A 16,681-nucleotide genomic window follows, 5' to 3' on the forward strand; every position below is an offset into this window, starting at 1 on the left:
CTTGTGGCTTTTTAAGACGTGAAAAACTGGTTCCAGTGAAACCGTGTAGAATGGAAAGTTACACTGAAAACAATCATGTTTGTCTGTATGTCACAAACAAGAAAGTCAGAAACAGGAGAGACTTTTAAATGAGATTAATGTAGGATAATGCCATACAAGGAGTCTACTAAGATAACTGGGCCACCAGGTTGTACGGTGTTGTTACTGTCAATGGATGATATTTCATTTTACCTACATAAAGAATATGCAAAAACAGGAAGGTATTTTTCATTGGAGGAACTATGGAAACAACAGAAACATAGGCTAACAAACTGTCAAAATACACATCAAATGAGACAAGATAATCAAAAAATGTGTGCAGTGTAGATTCTAACTTGTGACTTATACCACCAAACCATTTATTAAGGGTTTTAAAGAAAGGGGAAAAGAGAGGGGAGGTCTAGGGAGGGGAAAAAACATAAAAAGCCAGGGGGATGAAGGGGCAGATGGGAAGAGGCCATCCCTCTAGGAGTCGAGTTCTCTGTGAATCTGGCCTAGTTACTATAGTGGGAATGGGGGTTTCAGATTTTGATAAGATGCCCAGGGTTCACAAACTTTACAGAACAATTTGGTATGGTTTTTGATCACACAAGTCACATATTGCACACAGTAAGTAAACCACAAACTCTTTAATACCACCTGCCAGGTGGGAGCACCAAGTGGGGTGCTCCCACTTCAAATAGGCTGTTGGCAGGAGGTGACTGCTGCAATTATAGGTCTAATCATCTATCTTGGGAATGAAGAACTAGGAGAAGACAACTTTGACAGCAGAGGAACATTGACTACCTGTGTGTGATATGGTTAAGATCAAATGATTTATGTCCTTCCAAAATTCTGATCATTTGGTGCATCTGCAACAGATGTGGACTAAGGAGCAAGGTTTAGGGTTGTCCTTCCAACATCTATCACAATTGGAAAATAACTTATGTAGATTCTCTTTTACTAGGTACCATCGATATATAGAAATGTATAAGAGTTTTCTTTAATACGGACATAGATTAAGCTGCTAGAGGTATTCTCTCTCATCTCTGTGCATTCCTCACTTTCCAAAGTACTTTGATGGTAGACTGCAGTGATCTTGGAGCTCAGAAAATCGAGGTAATGATTTGGCATGCTCAGATGTCTGCAGCTAGCCAAGGGCCATATGGGTACACCAACTGGGCCAGGGGATAGTCTGAGTTATTCCCGAGGGGGATTGGTGAGGTGAAGGGGGCTAGAGTATAGTACCTCAAATGATATTTGGATTAGGAAAATGGATTAGGAAAACAAGACTACAGGGTGTAATTTCGTCAAGAGGGGTCACCGATGGAGCCAGAGGAAAGAATAGTCCAGGGTAGACTGTACCGATTCTGCTTCTATAGTCATCCAGACCCATTATATATATATTATAGGAATGACCACTACATATATTAGAAACAATACTTGAATGATATGTTTAACTACGTTCCTAGTGAACAAAACAGATATGAAGAGGTCCCGTCACCTCCATCTAAACTAACTAAATCTCTCCCTTGCATTTTTTACCCAGTTTCTCTTTAACTTCACAATCGAATAATCATACTCAGCAGATCATGAGTTGCCCGATGCACCATATATAAACATTTGGTAGATGGGCTCGGTCCATTCACAGTTGTATTCTCAATTCAACATTTGCTCCATAATAATGGTACAACATAGACTGAGGATACAGATTGGGCCTGAATTTATATTCTCTGCTCTGCACAATATCTCAGAGCAAACTGGGAAAGGTTACAGGAGATGTAGGAGAAAGAAAACTATATCCAACGGTCACACTTCACTGAGCCAAAAATTATAATACTTGGATTGTTCTAAAAAATACATGAACAAATGTTATTTCTAGAGATAAAACTATATATATGCAGTTATTAAATTATGCTTTATTTATTTGAAAATAAAATAAGAGTAATTTAACAGGTTGTTTTTTTTCTTTTAAAGTTATCCGATGTACATTTTCCCTGCCTTCTTAATAGACCCCGCTAAATCATACCTAAATTCAACATTATCATGTCCACCCCTGCCTCATTATTCTAGTTGCAGGAATTTGGTCCCTGGCATTGACATAAGGTAAGTGTAGGAGTTTTTATATATTTGTCTCTCTCCCTTCGTGAACACAAAGGTCTTTTCTGTCCGACACTAATATTTGTGTGAGTACTACTATGCTGACTCTCCTATACCAACCACCTGACCGCCAAATAACCAAGAAACAATGCAGTAACATATAAATGGAGCATCGCTTACAGTATGTATGGGAGTATCCTTGGATTAGTAACAACAAGAAAAAATACAAATGTTTAGATACAAGTACACAGTTTGTGAAATTCTTAATGACAAAATAATAAATTATCTCCTCCCATCCTTTTCTATAATCTTGCATGGACTCTGCAGAAAGGTCCACTGTAATTAACCATGCTGGTAACATATCGGGTGATTACCAACACATGACAATAACAGTATTAAAGCCAATGTTTGTGTAGCTTATCCTCTACACAGTCAAAGTTCCAGAGGTCAATGCTATGTGATAGTGTATTACATTAGCCACGTGTGCGATATCAACGCTGCTGGAGATCCCCTACATTGTTTCATATGGGGAAGAAGTTTGATTTCCTGTATTGATTTTAGTCACCCAAATGTTATTTTGGTCTTTGCTGACATTTAGATGATGTACACGTCTATATTTTGTGACGTCTGACAAATACTGGTCAGATTGACACTCACACTACACACTAATAAAAATGAATCAATCCTGCACTGCAGATTAAAATGACACAAACTGTCAGAGAATCTCTACAAGTACAGTTCAGTCATTAAATATATTTACAGACAAACTGCATGGGAGTTACAGACAGAAGATACAACATTTTATGTTTTATTGTGAATGTCTCCAAGGCATATACAGGTGTAAGCCACATAATGGTTGTATGGGGCATAGTCAGTGGATATTAGCTGTCTGACCCAGATCTGCAACTAGTAAGGAGCAACAGGGATTTCAATATATCAAAAACACCAAAGACTTCTTATTGAAACTATGAATCTATATATCCACAGTAAGAAAAACAACCAATAATACAGTAAATGTACACTTACATTAGTGTAAAGTTGAGCTTCCTAATCTTTTCTCCCACCCTCCACCTTTAAGCAGCCTTATTTTAGTTTAATATTAAAGTGTATTTATCACCTACACATAATGGAGAAAGCGATTTTGTGGAATTAACCCGTAATCAGCCTATCATCCCTCAGTCAGGGCCATCTTTTCCATTGGGCACGATGGGCAGCTGCCCGGGGGCCCCACGGGCAAGGGGGCCCCATAAGCACGGCTCTTAATGAGAATAAATAATCCTGCAAAAGAAAAAAACCTGCAAAAAAGACCTAAAAGGATCACTTACCAAGTACATCTATCTATCTCTATATATCTATATCTACATCTGTATACATCTATATATCTATATCTATATCTAGGGGCCCCGGTGCACTGCTTTGCCCGGGGGCCCATAATGTTGTTAAGATGGCCCTGCCCTCAGCCAAGCGCGCACAATGTCTGTCTCTACTGCATTTACAATGCACACTCACGTACCGCCTGGTGTACTCTTTCAACAGTAGTAAATGAATATGTATTCATTCCACTAAATGTCTTCCTATTTACACCAGTATTCTCAGTGCTGGCCTGTGTTCTCATCTGGTGGTATAAAGAGATCTGACTTTCTGTGGAACAATGTTACAAGACTACTAGAATGTTTAACTTAATATGAAATTGTTTACTTGTTAAACAACAAAGAAATCAATATTCAGCTATAATACACATATGGTATGAATACCAATATTAAACAACAATAAAATACTGTCATGCCCCAAAGCTTTTTTATTACACAGTTCCACGTCTGCCTTAAAATCTTCCCCCTTTCCAATCCATGTTCACTGGCGGTAGCACTACTGGAGACGATAGATGCATAAAAGTCTTGGGGCTAGATTTACTAAACTGCAGGTTTGAAAAAGTGGGGATGTTGCCTATAGCAACCAATCAGATTCTAAATGTCATTTTGTAGAAAGTACTAAATAGATGAAAGCTAGAATCTGATTGGTTGTTATAGGCAACATTCCCTCTTTTTCAAACCCGCAGCTTAGTAAATCTAGCCCTTGGTGTGGTCATTAAAATATGAACCAATATCACAATCATAGTTTCCATGGATTACAGGTCAAAATTTAAAGAGAGCATTATTGCTTTGTAATCATCTCTCTTCAACCGTGTGTGAATAAACAAATCATTATAAAGAATTATCGTGTCTGTGTCACAGTCCAAGATGAAATAGGAACGCAAGGTGGAGGTTAATGACTGACAAATCAAGGTTACAGCATGATTAATATTTTACTGTACTTGTCTCTCTTCCATGCTTGCTTTTTGCATTATGAACGTAAAACAGTTGTTTGTGTTCTATTATGTCTCCTGTCTGTGAACAGTGACAGGCTGCTGTACTGAGAACTCTGGCAACGTTTCAAATGTTATGCAATGTTTCATTTAGCAGGTTAAAGAATATCTACAATTTGTTTAATTTAATTCTTGTTCTCCAAGTCATTCTTAGCTTTCTTCCTCCCTTCCATTAATCCCCCTGTAATTTGCTGAAATGTAGTGGGAGACTGAGGTACCATTTTTGATAGTGGAGTATGGCGATAGTGGATGTAAGGATAATCTTAATGCCACTTAAGATAGATAGATAGCTGGAACTTAATGTATGTCAGAAAGTGAGTGATGTCGGCATCAGCCAAGCAAACTTGGATAACTACAAATGTGTTTGCCACAAAAGAGTCACAACGGGTGGAAATGATAGGTCAATATTATTTATTCTTGCTTGATTCTAGGGATCTATACAAACAAAACTACAATTTAGGACATTGTGGCTTAAAACGCATAGCCTAAATGATAATAGATGTCCGCCCAAATGAAACGTTTAATTTTAAACCTTCAACTAGCAAAACGACAGGGGTCCATTGTGTGAGAACCATATTGTTTAGGTTAATTGGCTGCTATCAAATTGACCCTAGTCTCTCTCTGTCTGTGCGTGTATGTAAGGGAATTTAGACTGTAAGCTCCAATGGGGCAGGGACTGATGTGAATGAGTTTTCTGTACAGCGCTGCGGAATTAGTGGCGCTATAGAAATATATGGTGATGATGATGATTGTTTAAGAGGGACACGATCTCCACCTCTCCTTGGTGCCTCTTACTGTCATGCTTAATATCAAAAGTCTCCTGTCTGTAGAAGTAGCTTCTAACAATGGAGAAAGATAAGGTGGACCCTTGTCAGTCTGCTAGTTTAGAGGCAGGGCCTTTAAATATTTTTTGGGGACATCTCCTTCAACAGTTATGCCTGCTGCAGATCTCTCCTGGATTAAAATACTTTAGAAAAATTTAGCTTAAAGCAGCAATCCTATAAAAAAGGAGTTATGTTTAAAAAAAAAAAAGGCAGAATAAATACCATTTATCATTTTTCCTTGGTTTATTTCTTCAAATTATTTTTAAGGGTTTACAATTCTACCATGGTAACCACAGTCACATGATTAGTGAGTGGAGAGGCTTTGGAACGATCCTTTGAGCTCTGTCTGCACTGTGCACTGTAAAATACTCCAACTGTGTCTGGTAACAATATGAGACTCCCATCCAGTGAGATTTTGAAAAGGAGATAATGATTTGACAGCTACGAAAAATGACAGCTGCATGCTTATAAAGTTAATAAACTTGATATTTTAAGAAGAAACAAATAAAAACATTCTGTGTGGGATTGAAATACAATATAAATATTATCCAAAATATAACATATTGGGGGGTTGTAGGTCCTGTGTACCCTCCCTCAAAGCCCTGTAAATGTGCCTTCTCCAATCCTTTATCTAATTTAAATAATTATGTATTGCGAAATAAAAACTTGTTTCTGCATAACTAGGAATGCTTGTACAACTAATCTGTGCTTAGTATGGAATGCCCTCAATCCTGCCAGCTCACAAACAAGTTTGCACCCCTGCAGAGGACACAGTCTTGCTCAATCATTCTCATGCTGGTCACAATTGCACACGAGAAGGCACACTAGGCACACTTGTGCGACGGTTTGCAAATAACCGATTGAAAGTAAAAATGATTTACAGTGAGTAACCATGGAGAAAGCCACCATAACTGCAGAGAAACACAACAGTCACTTGCATTACTAGGCAAAGTGATTTTACAAATATATCCCCATTTAACTTTAACACAGCTACTTAGCAGCTTTTGCACTTAAATGATAATTAATCTGATATTGTGAGACTAAATGTCAGAAGTCTGGTTTACTCACCATAATGTACTCCTCTTCAATTAAAGTGAGACCTAGAGGAAAAATAAGACCCTTTTTAATGCACATATACAAAATGCCGCATTAATAGATAAAAAAACAAAACAAAAAAAAAACAACCCAGAATTATACACAATAAAGTAAGACAGTGCTTGCCATACACACAATACTACACCATGAACACAGAGCAATACATACACCCACAGTACTTGCACCCCCGATCTGCTGTAAATTACAAAATAAAGTATACACTTTGTATATATATGTAAAGAACATATCAGTTCCACAATCAAATAGACATTTATGAGGGGAGATCAAAGAGCTTATATTTTATTTATTAATACACACTGCAGAATGCAAGTTCATCCAGGTATTACACAGTAGTGAAGTGCCATTCATCGTTCATTATAAACATAATGTAAACAATACATTTATTATAAATGTAGAGTAAATACATTCTGGACTTGCTCATAGCACCAAAACTACCAGTTTATCACACAAAACCATCAATGACAGACTAAGAAGAGAGAAGCAGCCACAACAGGCACTCAGAACAAGGTAAGTACCCATGTAAACAAAACAACCCCTAGCAGTAGTGGCAGCCTACATCACATAGAAGTTGCTGGTGAATCGGTACAATGAGAAAGTCTCCTCTCCCAGCTTAGAGAAAGGAGAGTTACTTACATGCAGAGAAGACAGCACACCAGCTAGTAAGAAGCAGGAGTGTCAACTAGCAGGAAAAAGGGGGGAGTGTCATTTACTGATCAGAAACAGCAAGGAAAACAGAAACATTTGCAAGTGCTGAAAAGTAGCAACTGGAGTCTTGTACACAGTAGCATTATAGTGTTATGCATGCGTTCAATGTTTAGAGCCAACATAGGTCAATATCTACACATTATATATATATATATTAAATCTATGTTTTTACAGATCAGGGCATAATTGCAAATCATCTAGTCCTCACCAAGTCCTAAACTATGATAAATCCAATCTCACTTGAGAAAAAAAACCATAACAGATTTTAGATTGTCATTATTTATTCATCAAACAATAAACCAACCAGGCAATGTGTGAAAAGTAAGTACTCTTACTGCTGCCATATGGATAAAGAATGTCGTTTGAGCTAGGTCTTACTGATCAGGCACACGTCATTATTTGATCATCAGGAAGTGCTACCACCACCCCTGGCAGTTCAGATTGGAGCATTTGTTTGTGTTCACATCATGCAAATGAGAAACGATATCTGGGGCAAATTTATTAAGCAGCCGATCCGACAAATCTCTGATATAGCAATTTTATTAAAAGCTAAATCCTGGCGAGTTTTGCCTTTAATAAAACTGTCTTTTTAAATATGGCCGTCCCAATCGCCGAATATCAGAGATATGACAGATCCGCTGCTTAATACATTTACCCCCTAGAGTGATCTCAGAGAAGCAATTGTTGCTGCTCATCAGGCTGTAAAGGGTTACAAGACAATTTCCAATCTGAAGTCCATCATTCCAAAATGATAAACACTATTTACAAATGGAGAACACTGAAGGCAGTTACCAATCATCCCAGGAGCGGGCCTCCCAGGAAACGCACCCAAACATTAGACGTATGATACTCCTAGTAATCAAAAAGATCCCTCCTGTGATCTACAGGTCTCTGTTAACCCGGTAAAGTTCATGACTCCACAACCACAAATAAGATGAAACATGAACGGCTTTCATGTAAGACTAGCTAGGAGGAAGGTGGAGGGGTGATGATTTGGGATAGTTTTCAGCCACAGAACCTGGACACCTTTCCATCAATCAGTCCCCTATGAACCCTTCTTAATACCGGAGGAAGGAAAATGTGAGGCCAATGATCATAAGCACACCAGCAAATCTACATCCGAATGACTATAAAAGACAGAAAAAAATAATCAAGGTTTTGAAATGGCCAAGTTAAAGTTCAGACCTCAAGACTATTGAGATGCTATGGCAAGACTTTGATAACTGGGCATAATCAAATGTCCTCAAACAACAGTGAACTGAATTATAAAGAAGACTAGGGAAACATTCCTAACATGTAAGAGACTGATCATACAATAGACTGGGCTGGAGAGCGATACAATAATGAGTTTCTATGGACAACAATGAAGTATGGTGGAGGTTCCTTGCAAGTTAAGTGCTGCATGTCAGAAAATGGAGTTGGGGATTTGGTCAGGATCAATGGTGTTCTCAATGCTGAGAAATACAGGCAGGTACTTATCCATCATGCAATACCATCAGGGAGGCGTCTGATTGGCTCCAAATTTATTCTGCAGTAGGACCCCAAACATACAGCCAATGTCATTAAGAACTATCTTCATAGTAAAGAAGAACAAGGAGTCCTGGAAGTGATGATGTGGCCCTCACAGAACCCTGATCTCAACATCATCAAGTCTGTCAGGGATTACATGAAGAGACAGAAGGATTTGAGCAAGCTACATCCACAGAAGATCTGTGGTTAGTTTTCCAAGATGTTTGGAACAACCTCCCTGCCGAGTTCCTTCAAGAACTGTGTGCAAGTGTACCTAGAAGTATTCATGCATTGATGCCGTTTTGAAGGCAAAGGGTGGTCACGGCATTCACTTTGTATTTTGTTAATTGACAAAAATAAAACTATTAACACTTATATTTCTGAAACCATTCCTAGTTTGCAGCATTTTTTCCACCCCTGCCTAAAAGTTTTGCACAGTACTGTACAGTACAGTACTGTATACATACACACATTATATACACACACACACACATATACAAAATGTTTGCATGCCCTTAACTTATGTTAGAAACATATCTAAGCCACAGAATTACAACGCCGATGTGTACAAGATCTAATATCAAGATGTCTGACAATTATACCTCTTCCAATAACATATTATACTATTTAACATAGATGTCAACGACGAACATTGCTTGATGTCTAAACCACACTCGAGTATCACAAAATGTGTTATACACCATCTACTCTTGACTGTGTACCTCGAGGTTCCAGTGAGCCTCCATAGACTCTAGTATATTACGAAATTGTCTCAGGGATGTCAATAGTGTTTAGCGAACGGATAGGCTACATGTTCAGGAATAATAGTTCAACCTACAAAATGGCTGCCTCCACTTTCTGTAGATTATGGCTATACTTTTACTGACAATTTATAATAAGGGAGGGCCTATATTTTTATTTTTCTCCCACAAGGCAAAAAAGAATTTCTACATTTATGTAACATTGCAAATATAGTTTTGCAAATGATAAATGAGTGTTTCCATGTAAGTGTCCACACGTATAAAGTATCAAAATGTTTGGTATAAAATTTTACCAAATATTCTGACAATATTTTAGGCCCTAAACCAGCACATAGGCTGCAGGTTGGTTAGTGATAAATTTATATAATAAACTTTTTTTTGAGTTGTTTTTGTTTGGGTTAACCAGAATATTAAGCGTGACAATGATTTCATAGAAAATGCCTAATTTTTTTATTTTTGTTTAAAACTTTTTATTTGCTTTTTCAAAGTAAAAAAAATAAACATATAATAAAAAAAGCTTACAGATATGATATATTCGATAAATACAGAAAAGATTACAGATGATATTAAACAATATTCAAATAATTTTTCAAGTTATTCTCTTTCTTCAAAATACACTGCACACTTTATTTTTTTTATTATTACTTTATTCTTAATTTTAATGACATTATTCTCTCTAGTCGCACACCACACAATTCTCATCATATCTCATTCGCTCTCTAATCCATCTCTTTACTACAACACCCCCATCCTGTCCCATTACACACACATCTCACCTCCCAAAGCATCTTAATCACATATACCGCTTACCACGACCCCCTTCAACGAACAGAGACCTGTCCCTCCCAACTTACTACATTACACCTCTATTGACCATTTACCAGCCCATATCACCCTTTGAACCCTTTTCTCCACCAAAATTCCAGTGATCCTACCAGCCACACCATTTATTTAACCTACTACAGTATACATCATTTCTATGCCCCCTACACCCTATTGGACCATCTCACATGGTATCCACATAAAAAACAAACAAAAAAAAAAAAAAACACCCCTTACACACTCGTATCACATCCCTGAAGTCCGCTCAACACAGAGAACTAAACCGTTGGTTACTAAAGAGAGTACAGGACATCACATTGCTTCCTTTCCACCTCACTCAGGACGTCCAATCAGAGTCTGAGAATCGTCTGGAATCCATACCCAGCAGATATTTATCGGACCTGCAGTGGAATGCACTGGCGCCTATGTGTTCCACTAACAGTGAAAAAGTTCAGGTTTTGGAACGTAAATTTCTTTCCAAACAAAAAACATCCGGCGGTTAGTCTGTGGGAGGTAAAAAAAAGGAGCTAGAAAATAGAAGACCAGAAAAATCGACCCTTTACTAAACTGCTCTTAGTAATTTATGCACTCTCCTTCAATACACGCATCACTAGCAACACTAGCCACAGCGCACACACAACAAACACATAGCAAATACAGACACCAGACCACACCAACCACTCTATACATCACCCACTGTCTACAAACATTCACATCTCAACTATATCCATTCACATAACATGAGCGACATACACCACACTTTTACATAAAGAGCTAGAGAAAGCCACATAGCAACACAACAGACTAGCTAATAACATCTCAAAGCTATAACCATTTCCAATACTGACAAAAGAACTAATGACCATACCGCAAAAAAAAGCTATTAACCATCACTAAAGGGCTAAAACAACTCTGATTTTTTTATTTTTAATTATTTTCTCCTTTTTATTTATCTATTATATTTCATTTCATTACACACCTTCTTTGCTTACTTCTTTTTCCTTTATTCTATCCCCTCTTTCTGTCCGTCTCCCTAACCTCCTACACAGACTACCACTCTGCCTAAAACAGCAGAACAACATCATCCAATCACGAGGTAAGCAAACTAACCCTACCTTACCCTGCCTCAGTTGTTCTTACTGGTATCCAAAGACACTAACCAACCACAACTGCGCTACGAAAATTCCCAAACATTCGCCTCACAGGAAGGAACTCCTGAAGTTTTCCGTAAGTCAGCATACACTAAAGAATACTTACCTCCCACAAGCACAGATGGTCCAGAACAAACACAACACAAATCAGAGATGCATAAGTTTTATTGTAGCAGTTCTAACAAAGAAATAATGTAAGAAGAAAAAGAAAACAGTACAGCGCTGAGAGTAACATAGGCTCCAATGTCAATTAACCACCAATACAGATGATCTAAACATAAATATACAATAAAATTATTACACACATATGAACCATATGAAACGTGCTGTAGATACCAATAAATGCATGCATACGATTGAATAAGTAGCTATCCTGTAGCTCATTGCCACAAATATAGCAAAGTGTAGCTGGACATATTGAAAAACAATAATAAACTGTATGAATTGCAATCATAGATGAGAAATTGGCTCTTTGAGCTATTGTCCCTGTCACAAATAGAATGCAATTTTCTGTCAAATCACGCTGCCAAAAAGGCACATATAATGGTGTTCATCAGCTGATAAAAATATCCACAATTATGTGCAATATGGATTAAGCACATAGCCGGCTAACAAGGATCGATATCTACTCCTCACGTGAATGCAATCAGAATAGTTAAGGGAACTGACGCGTTTCTTTACAGATAGGTAATTTCTTCAGAGGAACAATTGCCGATAACAGCAAATGAACTCCCTGCTTTTTATCTTTCAGCCGAGTGATCACCTATATTATTCAGAGTCTTCCTTTGCTGCTATTATAAAGGGGAGTAGTCCGCACTTGCTGCAGCATATGTTTGGCCAAATAGCCAACAATATTGTTTGGATTGCCGGCTATGAAGAGGTTCTACAATTGATTCTGGCTTATGGTACAACTAATATACATTCTGGCTGTTCTAAATCTATGTATGGTTAGTTTTATCAGCTGATTAACACCATTACACGTGCCTTCTTGACAGCGTGCTTTGACAACAAGTGACATTCTATGTGTTACGGGGACAATAGCTCAAAGAGCCAATTCTCATCATACAGTTTGATACTATTTTCAATAAGTCCAGCTACACTGTTATATTTGTGCAAATTAGCTACAGGATAGCTACCTATTCAATCACATGCATTTATGTGTATCTACAGCACTTTTCATATGGTTCGTATGTGTATAATTTTATTGTATAATAAATTATTGTTCATTTATGTTTAGATCATCTGTGTTCATGGTTAATTGACATCGGAGCCCAAGTTACTCTCAGTGTTATACTGTTTTCTTTCTACATTGTTTCTATGTGGGGAGTTCACATTTCCCCTGTACAGCTGCGTGAGATGCTCGGCAAATTTTCATTTTTTTAGACTGTTTAGTCCAATAGACTTTAAATCAGCGGTTCCCAAAGTGGGTGCAGCAGCGACCTCCCTGGGGTGCCGTGGCCAGGGCTGGTGGTAAACAAGGCGGATGACTGCTTGGTAATTATTTTGACCCTAAGGGTGCCTCCAACTAAAAGTTTGGGATCCACGGCTTTAAATCATTGGTTTCAGTTAGGTTGAATTTATTTTAAGCACATTATACATACAGTGCGCCCAGTAGCAGGGTGTTAATTAAGATATAAAACTGCACACAGGTTTCTGGATAATCTAGCATTCACATGGTGTTTCTGTCAAAATGTAAAATCCCTGATTAGAGAGAAAATCTAATAAAAAGCAATTGCTATGGTCTGAAATGTTATAAAAAAGCTACAGTACAGTAAAAAGAATATGCAAATCTTCATTTCACACTTACAGAATATATAAATAATATAGACATTGGAAACAAAAGTATGTATAAAAAAAAACCAACTAGAAAAGTAACAAAGATATAAATGTCAGACTAAAATGTTAAACATTGTCCCTGTGCTGTATGTTTAGTGCACAATTTAAAAAGCACTATTTTGGGAAGTGTGAGATGGCGATGCGGAGGGCGTACTGATGAAGCTGGTATTCTCCTTACAAGCAGTGTTTCACTACTGCCCACCCAAGTCAGAAGTGAACACAAGTTGTGCTTCTTAACAAAACAAACCACAGCCGTCTTATCAAATAATTCATTTTGCAAGTCATTATTGAACCGATAAATTCCAGTTCATTCCCATATTTACATGAAGAGCCAGTTTCACAGAAACTTACAAAACAGAAAGCAAATGGTGGGTAGAAAATGTAAATACAAAATATTTGTGCTTGCTTGGTGTCAGCTGCTAAGGTCATGCTCCTATGCACTAAATCTCAGATTGCACAATGGGGCTCCTATAGCGACATGGTGAAATTAACACCTAGACTTTCCTACTGTATTATATTTTTACTTTCATTTTTAAACGGCACTTGAAAAATGACAGAATGTTATCAAAGCATTTCAGGAATTTAGGTTGCTTAAAAAAGGTCCGACAGCCGTGCAAGGCACATACCTGGAACCTATCAATAAAGTGCACTGTGTTTGGAAAACATTAAATATGATTTCTTGGGTGTGTTGCAGGACGAGTGGAAGCTGATACTAAACAGCACGAACCAGGCTATTCCTGCTTGAGATACTAGCAAATACATTTTTATATTTTTCTTAGGTCTTATCTCACTCCACTCACACAATATCATACTGAGTGCCCAAGACTCCTTCTGCTACATTTTGGCATTTGCTTTGGTTTTGGTTCTACAGTTTTGGATTAAGGTGTGGAGCTGCATCCAATCGACCCCCATCCCTAAGTCTGCTGGTTTGGGATCTCCCTGTAGGAAAACTTTGAACACATTTTTTTTAAATGTATTTTTAATTTGACATCCCTTGCCAAAGTCGTTGTAGCTAGAAAGTGGTTGGGCGGTTGAACCTCCCTTGTTTCAAGACTGGTACTATCACAAAATTTGAGGCTTATATCTAAATTTGCAACACGGTTCGTGGATGAGGAGGATGACAAGGAGGGAAGCAGTTCTCAACTTACATTTTTTGGTTATGGAAAGCACAGAGCCTCCCACGGTACTCTCGCCTTTTCAAATTGTTCCATGTTCTATATAATGTAGCTCGCAAGCTATTGTATTTATTTAGTTTAATTGACCAACTAAATTGTGAATTATCTAATCTACACTTTTTATCTGAGGTTTTCATGTTGACATCTATTTCATCCATATATGTTTCATTTAATTAGATGAGATGTTGGTTACAAAAATTCAGATACATTTCTACCTGTTTGTGACCTATTTGAAACACGTTTTTGTTCAAGGAATGTTTAAGAAAGGACAAAATTCACACTCTCAATAAAAAAGATAAAATTTAAATAGGATTTCATAACATTCAGTGTTTGAATTAAATTATTGCCCCCTTTTTTTTTTTTTTAAAAAAAAAAAATAGGAGTCAAGTAATGAAAAGGACATTAAATTGAATGTTTTCAAATACAATTTATTTTTAATATTTTTTTTTTTTTAAAAGAACCCAAACATATAATTAATGCATTGATGCAAACAATATAAACAGAATACACATAACGTTTGACAAGATTTTCACAATGTGAGAGTAGGAAAAAAAGAGTGAAGGAGGTGATGTATTAAATATTTTAATAAGCGCCTGCAAATACAGAACAAATAAACTACACCACACATAAAACAGCATCAAGCTGTAATATAACAAGCCCCACCCTCCCTAGTTTCCAGATGTCAATGTGACCATTTAGCAACTACATTGATCAGCAATCTAAAGAAGAACAATTGTGTGTTACAAGTCTCAGTGTAATAAAGGCAATACATGGAAACTATAAGGAAATAAATAGAGATGTACAGTACAGTGGGGTATAACATCTGCTCCCATCTCTCAATCAGTGCTTATTACCTCCCGCATCCTATACTCCCCTGTCTGTCAATCATCTCCCTGCAGACATGACACCACACTCATTATAGTTCCTACCTTATGGCAAATTAGTATTTCTGGTGGCCGAAGCGGTGTTTTTCTGCTATAATTGCTGCACTGATCCTCTGCATACTTCTCCCTGATCACTTCCTGATGGAGTCGCCCTTCAATGACGTTATTCGTGTCACACAGCCCCAGCCCCATGCTCTCTTCATGGCACTCTACACGTACTACATGCACCGCCCAAATATGGTAACGTAGGGACAAGCCCTGCTCTGCACTGAGAGGCTGCCAGTCACCTCCCACAGCCCTCCCACTGCACTGAGGACTGACAGGGGCAAGGCAGCTGCTCCACCATGATCTCCCTCCTGCATTTATCGTTCATTTGCTTTTCATTATCTATAGCCCATTGATGAATAATTATATATATATATATTGGTAAAGTTGTATATGGGCAGGTTTATTTAGTATCCAAATTATACTTTGTTTCAATTAATTAATAAAAGAGTTGCAGTAATTACAATTTATTTAACATTTAGGGCTAGATTTACTAAGCTGCAAGTTTGAAAAAGTGGGGATGTTGCCTATAGCAACCAATCAGATTCTAGCTTTCATTTATTTAGTACCTTCTACAAAATGACAGCTAGAATCTGATTGGTTGCTATAGGCAACATCCCCACTTTTTCAAACCCACAGCTTAGTAAATCTAGCCCTTAGTGTAACACTCTGGGCTCTCCCATCACCCTTCCAGCTCACAAGCAGTAGTAATCAGGGTGACAGTGGAAGTTAGGGGGATGTCTTAATGGGGTTCAGCATGCAGTGTATCTGGACTAAGTCCCAGGAGCAGATCCTGCAGGAGAGTGAGCCAGGTCAACAGCACCCGGCTGGGTAGGAAACCCAGATTATTATACTATACTTAGAATGTTTTGAGTGTGCGGTGTCCTAAAGATAAGAACTTTCCTCCCAGCCGTGTAATTGCTGGCAGCTCAATCCTGTTCTGCCCCCTCATCCTTTATGGATTGTTTAATATATGTGCCTGGTATATACTGACTTCTCTATTTATCTGCCAGGGTCTTGAACTGAAGAGCCCAAACATATTAGATCAGAGGATTTCTCCCTGTGTGGCTGTCATGTAGCGAGCTCCCGGAGCTAAGGGGTTAAATGTGTATTTGTGTGTATAGGTATGTGTATTAACCCCTTTTCATACTCCCAACTAAAGATACTATACCTGCCTAGTATACCTGTGAAATGTTTACTGTAAGTCTACTTATAGCCGTTTATGTACAAATATACCGTATGTGTGGACATTTTAAAAAATACTAGTCAATATTTCTACTAACATGCTATTAATGTAATTCTGAAATGTACATGAAGAATAATGGACATTTGACCCTCTGATGTAATTGTTTGTTATTTAGTAGAGTGAAATT

General features: G+C 37.7%; 1 protein-coding gene across 1 annotated transcript in view; it reads right to left on the reverse strand.

The window, feature by feature from the left end:
• Positions 1–15,435, reverse strand: part of MTMR4 (myotubularin related protein 4) — a 57,451-nt gene extending 42,016 nt beyond the window's left edge. The window contains exons 1-2 of the mRNA XM_075196612.1: positions 15,309–15,435; positions 6,373–6,404 (exon numbers count right to left, since the gene is read on the reverse strand). Of these exons, the coding sequence (XP_075052713.1) occupies positions 6,373–6,375 (3 nt within the window). The 5' untranslated portion in view covers positions 6,376–6,404; positions 15,309–15,435. The remainder of the gene's footprint in view (positions 1–6,372; positions 6,405–15,308) is intronic.
• Positions 15,436–16,681: the final 1,246 nt, after the last annotated feature.

Source organism: Mixophyes fleayi, chromosome 2 (genome assembly GCF_038048845.1).
Source record: "Mixophyes fleayi isolate aMixFle1 chromosome 2, aMixFle1.hap1, whole genome shotgun sequence".
In the NCBI taxonomy this organism is placed as follows: domain Eukaryota; kingdom Metazoa; phylum Chordata; class Amphibia; order Anura; family Limnodynastidae; genus Mixophyes; species Mixophyes fleayi.